The sequence below is a fragment of the Athene cunicularia genome (genome assembly GCF_003259725.1).
Source record: "Athene cunicularia isolate RWA chromosome 4 unlocalized genomic scaffold, athCun1 chr4_part2, whole genome shotgun sequence".
Classification (NCBI taxonomy): Eukaryota; Metazoa; Chordata; class Aves; order Strigiformes; family Strigidae; genus Athene; species Athene cunicularia.
In genome coordinates, this window is record NW_020799099.1 from 16,273,510 (window position 1) to 16,289,679 (window position 16,170).

Here is a 16,170-nt window from a genome sequence, read left to right on the forward strand (position 1 = left end):
CGGGACGAGAAAGTTCCTGCGAGTCCCCCGACGGCGCGGTGGTGTCAGACCTCAAGCAGCCATGAAATTTCCTCGGTAGAATCCGCGGGATCGGAGCATTAACTGTAAACTCCTTAAGGGATTTACATAAAACTGTTTGGGAAGAAATTCCCGATGCTAAAACAACTTCAGGGCGAGCGGGGAACCTGCTTTTTTTCTTTTATTTTTTTTGTTTTGTTTTGTTTTTCCTAAAGATCTGGTAATGAGGGCAACCTGATTTTCATTATTATTTTTGGTATCTTTTTACCAAGAGTGTTTTGACTGCCGAAGCTCCAAATATTTTCCAGAAATAAGCCCCTTTCGTTAAATGTAGGGCGCTTCTGCTAGAAACTCTGTGCAAAACCCCACAGTTATTAACACTGTCATAAAACGATCGTTTACACAAACGTTTCTGGTACAGTTGCCTTCCAAGCGACTTAAGAGGGAAAAGAAAGATGCTTATCTCTTGCCCTAACTTTTTTCTTTCTACAATAATCTGTAGCGCTGTGATCGATAAATAAGCATCCATACAATGACTTTTCTTCTTTTTCTTCTTCCTTTTCTGATGGTGGATTCCTTGCGGTCAGGTTTCCAGGCAGACTCAAGCACAGGATTCCTACCATGATAAAGGCAGAGAGCACCCCGAGGAAGGTGAGAAGCACACGGTCCTGTCTTGTGATATTGTCCCTCTTAGTCTCTCTGTGAGCTTCTGCACGGTCTTCAAACTGGAACTTGGTATCTTTTGGGAAACATAAATTTAGTACCTTTTGGAGAAGGGGGATGCCAGCGTGCTTTCAAATCGCATTTAAAAAGGACGTGAATGTGCAGCACGTTTATCTTGAGTGACCAAATGGTATTTCGGTTGTTTAGAAACTGATAAGTAAGCCAAATGGATCTTCACTGAAGAAATAACTATTTTTAGGATATCAGCTTAAACACATCTATCTCTTCACTCATACAGCACAGCCGAGTGTTGTGTGTGTTCAGAAACTCTGCACTTCTTTCCCCATAGCCAGAGCCTGTCACTTAAATCTCCTCTTCCAAATCTAAGCATGAACAGACCTCTTACTTTTTTTAATATGCCAGCTGGTTAATTTTGATTGAAGAGGACAGAGGAAATAACAGAGTCCGTTGAATATCTCTTAGGAAGCTGGACACCCGTACAAAGAATGTGTGCTGTGAGGAATGGAAGATTATGTTTAAAATGAAACGCTTATCATCACAAACTAAACCAGATCATAAATTCCATATAAAGACAGACACAGTTCAGTCCTGGTGCTTTCTGGGGCTCTGTGGCAATCTTGCTCCAAATTGGTCATTATACAGCCTAAAAGCAATAATATTCATGCTTGTAGCATTTTGGCAGTGGGGGGAAGGAGGTCAGCTCTTTATAGTTTTCTTTTCAGCCTTGCATTCTCTTAAAACCTCACCTTTGAGTAGTGTCATTGTCAACAGTCATATAGGTGGAAGATGTGTTCACCCCTCTTTGCAGGACCTGGACCCATATTCTTTATTTTGCTACAAAATAGCCTCCCTCACTTGCCTTCCCTCTTGACTGTAACGCCATGTGTGTCCAACATCCGCCCCCCCCCAAATTATTAGGGTCACCTTCCAAGCCAGCCCCTGCCCTCTAATTGTTCCTGGTGAGCGTGGCCATAATGAATTGTTTGCTGCTCAGCGAGAGAAGGAAATTATTATATCTAGTTATCACTTCCCCGTTCCTCCCTTTCCTAACAATGATGTTGGAAACCCATACTGGCAATACTTTTGAATCCACAAATCCTAGAGGGATGTATAAAATGGGGGAAGACTGCTACTCAAGAAATGTGAGGTCATTGCTGATGTTTCTGCCTTGACTTGAACAGGGACTAGCAAAATAAATTGGTTACTCCAAGGCTATTCTGTATTTTAAGGATAAACTCACTGAGAGTACTTGCTGCTTTAAGAATTAACTTTTCTTAAAAAAAAAATGTTACTACAAATTGCAGCAGACTGCTTTCTGTCAGAGGTCATTTCCATGAGTAAGGAAATGTTTGCATGCAGAACATTTTTATGAATGCACAGTACCTGTTTAAGTGCTCTAATTTACAAGAAATGTGTATGTGGGGAATAATGTAATCATTGTTTCCTCTTCCATAGGAAAGCATCCAGACAGTGGCTTATACAGCAAGGGACCATCATACTCTGGTTATTCTGGGTATATCATGATGCCAAATATGAATAACGACCCGTACATGCCTAACGGATCTCTGTCGCCACCCATCCCCAGAACAGTGAGTTATCTCTTCCAAAGACTGGTTTTGGCGAGCTGGGTTTCCTCCTGTTCAGTCTGCAGTGCCTGTTCATGCCGGGGTTTTTTGGGTAGCTTCAGTTATGGTGAAGGTTGGGCTTCTGCCGTTCAGAGCCTCCGTCCAGTGGAGTTTGAGAGCTCTTGGAGGTGTTGGTTGTGATCACAGTGGAAAAGCCGAGATTAACGTCTGTGGTGTCTGACATCCTTTGAACAGGGCTGGGGGCTTTGGGGGGGGGGAGCCCTGGTTTATGACTGTAGGATAATGTATGGCAGAATGATATAAATGCCGTCTTTGTAGTGACTGGGACAGATGTGAATTTTCTGGCTTTAACTCTTCGTCTGTTGAGGAAAATTAAGGGCCGGAAGCAGAACTGCTAAAGTTGCTTGTCAGTAAGATGAAAAGATTGGATTTTTTTTTCCTTCAGATATGGCATTGCTCTTTGCTGATTGATATTTATTTCTGCCATCAGCTGCTCTGCGTGAAGGCTTTATGTTTCTGGCAATATTGCTTTGAAACATACTCTGTATCTTCAGCCACAAATTGTGAAATGGTCGTTTAGGAATTAATGTCAACTATGATGCAGTAGTTACAGCTTTCCTTTATGTTGTGTCAGGCACTGATTCTTTCAGGTTGGTCCATCAGTCTCCATTGGTGTAGATGCGCTTTTGTTCTACTTTTAATTTTGGATAGTCAATTCCCATTTATTTTTGTAAACCTCTTGGTATAGATACAGAGTGATAGGGAGGCAATGTTAAAATGAACTGTGGAAATTATATTAGTATAACCGGAGTGGAGCGGGAAGCAAATTAGCTTGTGGCCATCCCACTGAAAGAACGCCACTGCAGTTGTGTGTGCTGTGATATGAGAAGTTAGATGCTGTTACTTCCCTGTGATAAAGCAGTTTTCTGCCTTACTGGCGCTGAGATTTTTACTTGGCAGTCTCTGTCAAAACAACTGGCATTATTGTGCTCTCCAATGTTCTTGATTTTTCTTCAGGGTTATGGCTTTTGACTTCAAAAACAAAAAAGAGGGGGCCTAATCTGTTTTGGTAATTTGACAGTAGCAAAGCATGTTAAATTAGTGGATGTTTGGATTTGGAGTGACAGGGTGGTTGGGCACTGGGAAACACATGGATCTGCCCTTTTTATATGTCACTATTTGTGTTTGAAAGATACAAAACCTCATGCAATATATTTCTTTCTATAGCTCTGGGGTTTTTGTATGTAAATTACAGTTCAGAGACCTACAGCCATTTAGGGTGAAGCACATTGACCACAGTCTGTTGAAATTTGTTGTTGTAAAGGCTGCTTTACAGAAAACTTCAGTTCGGATGTCTTGTGGGGAAAAGGATGCAGCTTCTCAAGAGGGCACAAAGACTCAAACCTGCCCCTTTGAGGACTGGGAAACTTCAGACCATTTTTTAACCCACTCATTCCCATGTTACCTTTCTGAGAATGTCCCTGGTGTTGGTGCAAGGCTTCGAATAACAAAATCCAGTTAAATTATTCACTGAAGATTTTCTCTGCATATGCATGCCGTGTGGCTGCAGCTTTTTACCGATCTGGCATTGATGCCCCCAGAATATTGGCTTCTCGCAGAGGTTGTTTGCCTGATCAGGTACTTGAGAAACCGTCCTACAAGGGTACGTTTGAGGGGAGGGGGGTCGGAAAACGGGTCTGCTTTCTAAAGGTTCCTGCCGAACATCTGAGGGGCTAATTGAGTTCAGTGTTGCTCTTGCATGTTAGAGCAGCACCACTGTTTCGGTAAAATAGTGCCGTTGCAGGACTGCAATGTTGACAGAAGCCTGGAGTTCTTTCAGTTTAACCACAAGGCTACACGCTTGAGTTATTAAATAATTTTTTTGTTTAATTGAACTATAATCTTTGCTAGTCTCCTAGCTGACAGCTGGGTTTTAATGCACGCGAGATCAAAACACCGCATCCAGGAGGTGACACGCTCGCCTGCTTCATGGCGAACCACAGCTCCAGCGCTGCATGATGCTGCTTGTCCACCTTTGCGGGGTCCCAACCACTACCCCGCAGGTTTGCTCTTTCTCCCCTTTTTGGGGGGACGTGCCAGGGCTGGTGGCAAGACGCGGTCGAGATCAGCAAGGTCTGGAGGTAGAGGTCTCTCCTGGGGTGTCAGTCCCGGCCATTTGTGCATAGAGCAGCCCTGGGGTGTGTACCTGCACCCTTCTATTTGCATGACAAAGCCGCTTCTTGTTGATGCATCTGTTGCCTGGAGGTGTTAGGCAGGATTAAAAAGCCGCCCTGGGGCGCTGAATCTTATTTCTGCTTTGGAAGGACCAGGCTGCCTGCAAACTGCCCGGGGGATGCACCCCCGGGGAAACAAGGCCAGACCCAGGACAGGGAACATCTCTGGGGCAGGCGACCTCGGCTCCCTATGCCAGGGCAGAGAGAGCAAAGCTTTCATGGAATGGGAAGAAAGTTACTTTCACCAGTATATGTAGGAAAATAATGCCCCTTTTTTTTTTAAAAAAAAGGCAAACACTTTACATTCTTGCTTTGTAAAATTTGTAAAAAAAAAAAAAGTACAAATCTATAGTTAGACACAACATGTCTAATAAGCCTTAAAAGAAGGAAACTGAAGTGTAATTTCAGTGCAGCTTTTGAGGGGGAGACGGTGTGTGAGGAGGATTTAAAGTCTCCCAAAATCTGCAATTATTAGAGTGGTCTCATCTTCCCCATTTTCCTCCTCTTTTTCTTTTTCTTTTTTTTTTTTTTTTAATTTAATTTTAAAAAATTTGTTCCTTTTACTGGCAACTGATTTGCCTTTTGCAAGTTGTATTTGTAGGAGCAGGAGAGTGTTAATTTAAGTTCAGGTACAAGCTTTGTGCCGCAGTACCTATCCTTATCAGATAGCTGTGTAAGTGAAAAAGCAAAGCAGTTGGTTTGGGTGGCTGCAGGAGAAGTGCCACGTGATGGTACTAAAACCGCAGTAACACCTGGTGAATGTGCATCCTGTGTGCTAGAGATATCTTTTGGTTTCTCAGCGTTGTGAGGGTACTGAAGATGGGAGATGGAGACAGCTGTTTGTTTTCTAACATGTGTGTTTGGGGTTTTTTGCGTTAACAAGACTAGTTTTGAGGTAGCAAACCTTTCTCATCTGTGTGATGGGAACATGGGGGCAAAGGAGGTGACTGAAGAAGAATAATTTCTCTGTGTCTTGAATTCATCCACAAAATTTTGTCTTTATTCCTCTCTCTTTCCCAATGAATTAAACTTCCTGTTTAATCTTAATCAATCCCAATGAATTAATCTTCCTGGGAAGATAGAGGATTTCTGCAGCCTCTCTGTTGTCTGTTCTTATCTGTTCTTCAGGTCTGTATCTTGGGTTTATTTCTTGGTGGCTAAACTGTCTCTTTGTAGCAACTGGAGGTTTTAAATAGGTTGGAAGATACAGCCTTACAGCCACTTGCAAAACACAACATATCCATTTGAAAATGATAAATTCTGCTAAGAGGGTTTGAACGCAAGGAACAACATTTATACGGAGGACCCCCCCTACCCTGCCCAAGTTTTGGATCTTTCTTGTGTGTTTCTTCATGCCAAGGAGTATGGAGATAGCTCCTGTCTTGAAGAGCTAACGTCCCAGGAGAAATTGTACAGATCATAAGGACAGGAGGAAAGATGAGGGTAGAAATAGCAAGAATGACTGGCTACAGATCTGCAGTAAGAGAGTTTTGTTTCCCTAGCTGCATCTTGCTGTCCCTCCGAAAGCAGGCTGGTTCATCTGCATGTGGAGAATTTTTGGGACCCCAAGAGGAATGTACAGGAGCTGCATAAGGACACAAACCTGATTTTTCATAATATTTTCTTTTCCTGAGAGTTCACTTCTGCTGACTGTGACATTGTAGGCACTTGCTGGGAGCCGTGGCTGTCTGAAAGCTCCCTGGCCCAACATGAAATGGGCTTTGTAGCACAGATGTTGGGGCTCAGCTCCTGCTCCCGTATCACCCATCAGAAAGCTTTGCGCTAATTCCCAAGTTGGCATTGAAGAAGGGTACTCCAAGAGCTGTAGGCAGCTGTGGTCCTGTCGGATGTCTCATTCCTTCCCCTGCAACCCCAGAGCCGTGCCTGAGGAAACGGGTTGCATGGGTAGCCAAGGGGCTCAACAAGCTGGAGCTCTTCACCCAGCACTGAGCCTCTGCTGCTTCACCCTGCGCAGAGCGTGTCTTCTCAATGAAGTCAAATAATGCTGATTAGCTCCTGAAATAATTTTGAAATCAGGTGCAGAGGAGCACAAAGCTTCCTGACTCTATGGAAGCAGAACTTGCTGGGGTTTATTCAGGTTTGTGCGGGGAGGAATTTTAGCGCTATTTGCTGAGGGGCTCGGCGAGTCGTGCCAAAAGCCAATACCGAGGGAGAAGAGGAATCCGCTCAGCGCTAATAGAAGGACCTCACTGCTGCAAATGTGTCTGTCAGCTGCTCTGACTCAAGCGTCACAGCTGATCAGTCTAAGATACGAGCCAGGTCTCTGTGAAACACAGATCTGGGCCATGAATGGTCGTGAGCTGAGTTTCAGTAGTGCTTTCTTTCTTCCCCTTAGTGAAATTAATTCTCCCATTTGGGAAAGGGGGCAGAAGAAGTTACTGTGATGCCTCTAGGTTGGCCTTTGTCTGAAGCTTGATCTGTTTGGTTGTGATAAGATGGCACGATCCAGGCAGAGTCTTATGTAATGATATGTCCATCAGTAGCATGGTCCTTGGGCACATACTGGCAAAGAAAACAGCCTTTCTGCTTTTTCTGCCTTCTTGTCAGGGTGATGCAATTAGCAAATCTGTCTAACTGGGAATGAGCAAGGGGGAAAGAAAATGTTCTCCTGATGTCTCAGTCCAGAGACAGCAATTGCATGTGTGTGACTTCAATGGAGGCATAATCAAAAACCCCACCCATTACAAATCATCAAAGTTGGAGATTTTGTATATCACTATGTGTGTATGCTTATGTTCTAAATCTCTTTTTTTTCTATATATCTAGGAGCTAATTCAATATGAACTGTAAATGGTGGAGCTGCTGCTTACATTTTAAGGTGGTTTAAAAGGAAAATATTGCTCCTGTTGTTTTGGTGCTGTGCCACCTCTTCTCCAACTTAATCCCAGCCCTGAAAAAATGTTAATAAGAGTAGCTTGTTATGGGCTGCAAGTGCCAGGGAGGATATGGCTCAAGAAGAAAGCCTGAAGCTCCACAGGTTCAGGCATCAAAAGAGGAAAAGACTTTCCAGATACTTGCAGCACTGCATGGCTGCAGGCATTGAAAAGCCTGGGTACCACAGGCCTGGCTCCTCCCGAGTACTTAACTTCTGTTTATAGTTAGGGAAAACTCCTCTTGATACGGGAAGGAAATAACCCACACAAAAGTGTTTTACTGCTGCTGTAATATTTCTGAAGCCCCATTCTTTTTTTTTTTTTTTTTGCTAGTGGTAAAACACTGTGTCTCAGAAGAAGACAGACGTACAAGAGTCTGCTTTAACACAGACACTGAACATTTTGCAGCCTGAGATCTGTACATCATGTAGCCCACTGTGATCTCCTGAGTTGCTCTTGAGCGGATGGACACTGATCCAGCGTGTGGCTGGTCTGAGGAGAACATTGTCATGAGCCAGGTGTGGCTGGTCTGAGGAGAATGTTGCCATGAGCCAGGTGGTCTGTGGGTCCTCGACCTAGTAGAGGCAGGTTGTCCTCAGCGAGTGTCTTCCCCACTGCTGCAGGGGAGCCGTGTTGCGTGGTGCTCCAGTTGTGCATAAATGACTCCCATTTACTCCCCAGCTGCCCCCATCCTGGCTAGCAGGCATTTATCTCTAAGCTAGTTTTGGTCGTAAGGCATGTTTGGCGTGAAGACTGTTCTCATCTGGCTCTTGGGTTTTGTCCCTTCTTGCAGGACGCTGCGGGGAAGGCGGCACAGCTGCTCGGCATGCTGCTCCTGCCCGGGCAGTTGGGGATTAGTGTCTCTGTCACTCCGGCCCTTCGTAAGCATTAGATTCACTTAAGAAAATTGCATTCAGAATAACTTAGTCTAGCAACCCAATGGCTTCTATTTTGAGACTTGGATCTTGTGGATATGTTTATTTAGTTTGGGTTTCCCACTTCAAAGGAATCTGTCCTCTCAGCAAGAAAGTGATTGAGCACTTAAATAAAAATGTATTCATTGAATCTTTGGGATTGAGCTAAAAGTACAGTAGGGAGTTAACGTGCGTGCCAACTGTGCTAATCAGACAGGGATTGCCTGTTCTCCTAAAGGGGAAGAAAAGTGGTCCAAACTGCCTGAGGAGAAGTGGCATGCCTTCCCCTGGCTTCTGGGGGTGGTGTTGCTCGCTGGCACTTCAGCTTGAGATGAAGGACCTAGAATATCTTTGCCTGTGATTTTCTATGATACCAAAACCCTCGTGTAGAAGAGCATTTTCATGTAGCTGAAAGGACAACTCGACGTTTGTTTATTTTCTTTACATGGCTGTGGATATAGGTGAAATCGAGGCATAAAAATCAATAGGATGAGCTTAGTCAGCAAAAATTACAAGTGTAAAGTTACAAGGCTTTGACTAAATACTTATAAAATGGGTAGCTTAACTTAAAAGTAGGCATACTGTTGTCACCAGCTGTAACACGTAAACCAGAAAATCACTTCGACTAGGAGTTATTAGGCAAATCAGAGAGCAGTTAATTCCCAAAGGCATCTGTCTATCTGAGCACTGTCAGTATTCTAGCCCTGTACTTCAAACAGTGCTGCACAAGTCAGTGGGCAGGTCTGCTTCACCCAGGCTGGTGCATGGGGGAGAAGTCCCTTGGGAGCCCGTGATTTCATGCACGCGTTTGCCACAAAGTACCTTCTGAAAATGCTGATGCTTCGAACGAAGCTGATGACAGCTCAGCTTCCCCCTAGGCTGACTTGAATGGAGCTCTGGACGGGGATGCAGGGTTATCCAAAGAAAACCAGTCTGGAAATGGTCTGATTTGTCATGTATGTCCAGAAAAATAGGAAAAGGGAAAATGGGGCTTTTGTTGGGCAGTTTTGTTGGCTCAGAGGTATAAAGTGGTGAGCTTTAAACAGCTATCCCCGTAGGACCTGTATTTCTGGGTTGGCATCCTAGTGACCAGCTGCTCAGAGCTGACGCTCTGTCTCAGGAACTGGTCACTTAGCTATGCTATAAGGCTCTATTTCTTCAATTTTCTGCCTCTTTCTATATTTCAAAGCTGCCTCAGAGATTTATCTTTGTGACCGTCTGTTGTCTCTCCACAGTTTTGGCATATCTTCTTGCCTTGATCTTTCTTCATTCCCCCCAAATTCTGCATTGGCAAGCTTTGTCTAGCATAAAAAAAGTACAATATGGAGGTGACGATTAAAGGTGTCAACGCTTGTCAAATGCAGACTGCTCTTGGGGAGAAGGCCTTTTCCTTGGCAATGTGCTAAAATGCAGATAAACCGTGTCCAGTGGTGCAAATGTGTTTACTTTGTTAAAATGCCACAATCCAGTGATTTGGTTAGGGTCTGTAGTTTCTAAAATTTGGCTGCTGCTGTATCAGGTTTAAGGAAGCTGCAATTACAAGTGGCAGTTGTATTTTTGGTTGTGCTCTATCCTCCCACCCCCAGTCCTGTACTTACTGACTTCACTGCAGTTTTGTGAACTCCCGTGCACCCCCACAGTGAGCAAGGTTCCCTCCACTGACCCACATTGCACCCCAAGTAGCCATGCCACTAAATAGTGCCGCAGTGCATCTTCCTGCCATGCAGCTCCCCAAATTAATTCAAAGTGGCTTTCTTCTCACATCCGTGCCTTCTCCTCAACTTAGGGTTTGTGGCCGCTAGTTTCATCGTGTGGCAACTCCTTGCCGTCTGGTCAGCAGCGTTTCTGTTTCTTAAACCAAGGAAACACTTGTTACAGCAAAGTTGAAGTGAAGCAGGAGAATACCCAGTCTTGACACAGTGCAGGGAGCCCTCTGAATTGGGGGAGACTCTGATTTTTCCCCTCAACATCTGTATGTGATTTAGTCCCTGCAAAGAGTAAAAATTGTCCCTAGGTTCACATACAGCTTCTTCTCTCTCAAACATGAACTCAGGCACAGGTTCAGCGTCTTGAGGAGCTTTTGGGAGCAGAGCGGGAGTGAGCAGGGGAGCAAGGTTCAGGCTTAGGAGCCCAGGGTGGAGGGGCAGGCAGGAGCCTGCCCAGGTCTCCTCCAGGCTGCTGGGCACAGACACGGACAGGAAAGGTGAGCTCACCGAGCTGGTGCTGGGAGAGCTTTGAATGATGTGGAGGGAATAAGCCGTGTATGGAACATCCTAACATACATTTTGAAAAACAAGCAGTTAGAATAATTTACCCTGAAGAATGCCCCTAAAGCTTTTTGTTTCACAGCCCTCAAACACTAGCATGCTGGCTTGCATTTGTGTCTGTTCTTTATTGCCCGATTTCCTCCTGCACACGACTGAAATTCAGCTTAAAAAAAGAGTTTAAACTGAGCATGTTGGATTTGGAAAAATTGTTACTCAAAACCTTCTCTCTCACACATCATTTCATGTCTTAAATAGCCTTGGTATAGGGAGAAAAGGAAGCTGTGCTGGATTTAAAGGAAAAAAGAAAACTTTTAAAAGCTTAGCTCTTAAGTGTGGATTTTTCGGGTTTTGTTAAGGCTTTTTCTCCTCTCTCAGTTATTTTGAGGATATCTCTAAGATAATAGCACAGAGATCCTGTTTTAGATGTAAATCTTCAGAAGGAAAACTCGGAATAGGAGAACTGCAAAAAAATGCTAATTTATTAGGCAGCTCCCCAGACAGTTTGACAGCACTATTGCAAACATTTCTTTTTTTAAACTGGCAACTACTAAGCTTCTTATCAGAGTGACCTGTAAAAGATGACTTCATACTTTGTAATAAGGAAATATTAAGAGACTCTAGGAGAGCGGGTCAAAATGCTATTTTGCTTGCAATTTTTTAATTCAAGGGCCTTCCCAAAACAACTTGTGTAGAAAGCTTTCCCTCATTCTTTGAAACTTTAAATCCTTCCCTTTCTTTCTTTTTCTTTCCAGGGATATGTGCGTAAATGAGAATGTTACAGGCTAATGGGGCAGAACAATAAATACTCAGTCAGGAAATGTGGTTTCATCAAAGCTGGTTCAGAAACCCCTGTGTTTGGGGCACAGGCAGACTTTTTAGGAGAAGGAGATTTCAGAGGGGGTTTTTGTGGAGCTTCCAGCTCTAGCTTCAAGATTGCAAGTAAATACATTCAGTTAGCTAAACAGTTGTTCTCACTGCACAAAAAATGCCCTCTTCCATTAAATGCATCTTTCTGGCAAATGTCTACTGCACAAAGCATTTTTTCAGGTTCAGTCATCAGAACAGCCTGCGGGTGGGTCTTGCATTTCTCTTCTGGAGGCGGCATTTCACAGCCCAGGAGCCCATAGCTCACAAGTCAGCCCAGGGCTGATGCTGGCCTTTCATGCATTACAGCATCCCCTCTCTTCTGCTGGGCTCGGTGGGTTCTCCCAGGAGATGGCTGGTTGAGATGGTGGCTGAGATTTGAGCCTAGGGGGTTAAGCCAGGACTGGGAGATCTGCCTGTAGTAACACAAGTGCTGCTGGTAGGTAATAGCTGTTTTGGGGGTGGAGCAAAAGTTTGTGCCTGTGCAATTAAGCATGAAATAGGTAAATTCTGTGTATAATTGCCCAACGTAGAGTCTAGCATGAGGACGTGACCTGTGGAAATCACAACGCATCGGTGGTTGCCAGCGGATTCCTGGGAGGTATCCCTGGTGTTCACACTGGCATGGGGCAGGGGGTCATGTCCTCTGCCTCTCTCCACCCTGCTCCGAAAAGCAGAGGCACAGTCTGGGAGGAGGCTTCTGCAAATGAGGACCCAAAAAAGCAACATTTGCTCCGAGAATTAAGACGAAGGTGATGGAAGAGGTGGGAACAAAAGGCACATTTCCTGAGTTTGCTTCAAGAACCCACCTGAAAGACAGCTTGCTTATAAAGATATGTTTCTTGGGTTGTGTTTTTGGTGGGGTTATTTTAATGAAAACAAACCAGAACTCTGACCAAGTAAAAAGTGGGATGTGCATGGGGGGAGGCAATTAGGAGGATTAAAACCAATACAGATAAGAAAGTTGGTGTCAGTGCTGGCTGTAGCTGTGTTTCATATGCAGCCTTTCAATTAGGAACCAAACAATCCCACTGAAGTTTTGAAGTAAAAGCAAGGCGGGGCTTAAAAAACTAGCTTTAAAACTTTTTGTCAAAGAGCAAACTTTGTTTTTTCTCATCTTCCCTCCCTGCCATTGAGCAGCACTCGTCTTTTTACACTCTGTTTTCTGTTTGCTCTCCTCCTGCAGAGGAAGCAAGCTGCTTGCCCTCAGCATCATTATTTGCACACACCCCCCCCAGTTTTGTCTCCGTTCCCCTCTCAGAAATTCAGCGTAAACAGAGTTAGATAACCAGCACGGTGTGCTCCCTCTCCCAGGAAGCTGCCACTGATGGCATGGCTCTTACACACAATGTGCTGGGGATGGCTGACCAGGGCTTCTCAGCCAGCTCCCCTGGGCACCAACATGGTGGGGCTTTTGTCATTTACTGGGGGGCTGGGAGGACCTTGCTCAGCTGCTTCTCAAAGCAGCCTTTTTGGAGGCATCTGGGCAGTAATGGCATCTGTCTTCCACTTCCAGCCACAGTGGGCACCCACCGTGACCTCAGCGATGTCCGTGCCCTGCGGCTCAGCAGTGGTTTGCAAAGAGGTGCTAGCTAGTTTGAAGCTGGAGGCTTTAAGCCTCTTCCTGGGCATCCTGAAATACCTGCTACTTTAATGTACGCCCAGGCTGTGCTTGCTGGAGCACAACTCTCAGCTTTCTATCTGTTTCTTGAGCGGCATGCCATGGTGGCATCGCCTCCCCAGGGTTATCCAGGTTATGTCTTCTTTTTTCTTCACAGCTCTGTAGCTGCAGCCTATGCACGGTGGCCACAGCTGGCAACTGCACATTCCCCCGCACTACAGCCAAACCTAAAACTCAGTTTGTTGCAGTCACGCAGGTCATCACTTTGCAGGGATCAGGATTTAAGGAACTGGTGAGGTTTGTTGTCAGGTCCCCCGGCTCTAACTAATGTGGTCACCAAAAAATCCTGCACGAGAAGGTCTCCATGCTTGGCCATGGAGAGCTTCTACCTGTGCAGGTTATGCGGTGGGCTGCACAGGATGAAAACCTGGCTGACAGCCTTCACGTGCCTCTTTTGGACTAAATGGTGTCTCTTAAATTTCAGTGGATAGCTGCAAAAAAGCAGCAAGCTTTCAAGCAAAAGTATCAAGTAGCAAGTAAATCCTCTGCAAATGAACACAAAAGTCCCTGACAGGGAAAATAAGCAGTAATTACAGTAAAACATACTTTTTCATCACAGTAATGGCTTGATGCTGAAAGGCAGGGTTGCAGCATCATATAAAAGTGACTTCTCTGCTGCTGTTTCTTCATAGTGGCAAGTGTTTTGGAGACCTTTGCAATGCTACACATGTTGCTTGCTCAGTTTCTGGAGGCTGGCATTCATTTCCAGATACTTGAGACTCCTTGTGGGATAGGCAGAAGTTGAATTAGCTTCCTTGCCAACATGGCAGCAGATACCTCTGTTTACAGTACTGCTCCAGCAATATGTATCTTGCCACTCTTTCCTCAGTGTTGCTTTATGAGCATCCCTCTGGTTATCAGAGTGGACACCAGAGCCACAAAGAATTAGTCCTGATTTAAGAAATCAAGCTGTGCAGAGGAAGCAGTAAATTTGCTGGGGATGGCAGGAGAAGGGGAGGTGGGAAACGCCAAAAACTGGGATTAACACAGAAAAACCTTCTGTCTTAATATTACTAAAACACTATAAGGTTTTACCTCTTGGATAACGAGCTTGCTACGTTTGGCTCTAGTTTCAGCCTCGGTTTGGTTAGTGTGTGTTAAGGAACAGTCAAAGTAAAAATGAGACAGTTTCCCAGCCTTGAAATGACAGGGACATAAGCTCTGTGTCCACAGGGAGTGAAGGCAGATCCCTTTGCTGTTGTCTTTGAGTTGGGGTTTTAATGACTGCAGGGAAAAAAGGAGTGTTAGAACAGCAGAAGAAAAATGATACAGCTAAGAGGAAATTTTTTTTATTGCTAATACATGGGTGTTCATAATGTTTAATTCTTTACAGCTTATAATGTTTAATTCTTTACAGCTTATGCTTTATTTGCACATTCTTCCTTCCTCATCACTCTGCATGCTGTGGTGGCAGCTACCATATTTCAAAATTACTGCTCTTAAAAGCTCCTATTTGGTGGTTTTAGCATGAATAAAAATATGTGTTGAAATAGCAGTGGTGCTCGGACTGGTCAGCATACAGACACAGAGCAGTTCAGCTGCTGCGTCCTCCCGGGCTCTCACTTTTTACATCCTCCTTATCCCTCCTGCTTTCCACTGATAAGTTTTAAAAGTTCCCTGGAAATATTTTTTCGAGGTAGTATAGGCATATGTTTAATCCAAGTTCAGGACAGTCTTTCTCAATAGAGATTTACTTTTGTTTTCACTAGCAAAGCCAGATGAGGAGAGAGGAGGAGCGTGGGAGCATTTGGTGCCCCTAAAAATAATATTGTGGCAAGAGTAGTTTTAAGGCAGCCTAAGAGTTGCTTGTACAACTGAAAGAGGGGGAGTCTTAGAGGGAAGCTTTGCCATATTTTACACTTTTAGATCATTATTTATCTTTTTAGGTAACTTACAGGATTTAGTGTTCGTTTGCCATGCGCCGTGTGTCTGGTTTAGGGTAAGAGAACTGCTGTCAGTTTTCTACAAGGAGCTGCAGAGGGGAGGTGACAGCCTGGGCATCTGCATTATTTTGCCTTGCATCAGGTGCTAAAAGTCACTAAACGTACCATGAGTCACAATATTTTTTCCCAATTTGACTCGCTTGCCCAATCGTATTTTTACTTCAGCCTTTAGGCTTGAAAAAGCATGTGCATAATCAGTTCATTTTGTGTGGTCTAGGCTATAAAAATGCCCCCTCTGTTCTTTCCATATGAAAAACGTGTTTTTAATTTTGGGGAACTTATATAATTTTCTGTGCTTTCTTTTGTATCTCAGATTAAAAACAAATGCTCCCTTCCCCTAACTTTGCATGTTCCAATTACGGAGTTGTGAAAATAAGTCATCCTTCAGCTTTTGTTACTTTAAAACAGCTATCGGTGATGTCAGAGTCAATACTAAAAGCATTAAGAATGCTGGCAGAATGTAATGCAGCTGCAATCCAACATGATGTTGGAAATGGGGTTGAGAGCATAAAGGCTTTCCATATTCCCAGGGCGCACAACTGCTCGCGGCCTTGGCTTTGATCTCTTCAAAGGCTGCTGCCTCCTCCTAGATGGAGAGACTTGGCTGCCACTCGCTCGCATTGAAAAAAGGCAGAGGTCTCTATTCAGGCAGAAATCAATCACTGTGCAGAAACAATTATGTGTAATTCAACCATCATGAAAACAGGGCGAGATTATGGGTTTGTTACCTGAGTGACTGCGTGGAGATGGGGAGCAGCGGACGCGGGAGTCCTGCTGACATGCCACATCTTGATGACAATTATAGACACATGAATGATGTGGCGGGCGGGGGCGGCGAGATGACAAATGCTGGTCACGCTGTCCAGCAGAGCAGAAAATGAGGTTACAATTGGGAGATAATGTTTGCATATGTAACCATATTTCAGCAAGCTGGGCAACTTCAGGGAATAGCGGAGACGGGTGATCGTAAACAAAGTCAGTGTATGCCATGGCTATCAGCTTTCTATGATACCAAAATGCATATGTGCAGTGAGAAACCTGGGTGCCATGTCCTGAAGAGCTGCTTGTTTAAAACAGCCTAGTGG

General features: G+C 44.5%; 1 protein-coding gene across 1 annotated transcript in view; it reads left to right on the forward strand.

Moving 5' to 3' along the window:
* Window positions 1-587: 587 nt before the first annotated feature.
* Window positions 588-16,170, forward strand: part of LEF1 (lymphoid enhancer binding factor 1) — a gene marked incomplete at its 5' end in the record, with an annotated part of 67,694 nt that continues 52,111 nt past the window's right edge. The window contains 2 exons of the mRNA XM_026847926.1: window positions 588-669; window positions 2,158-2,291. Coding sequence (XP_026703727.1) covers window positions 588-669; window positions 2,158-2,291 — 216 coding nt within the window. The remainder of the gene's footprint in view (window positions 670-2,157; window positions 2,292-16,170) is intronic.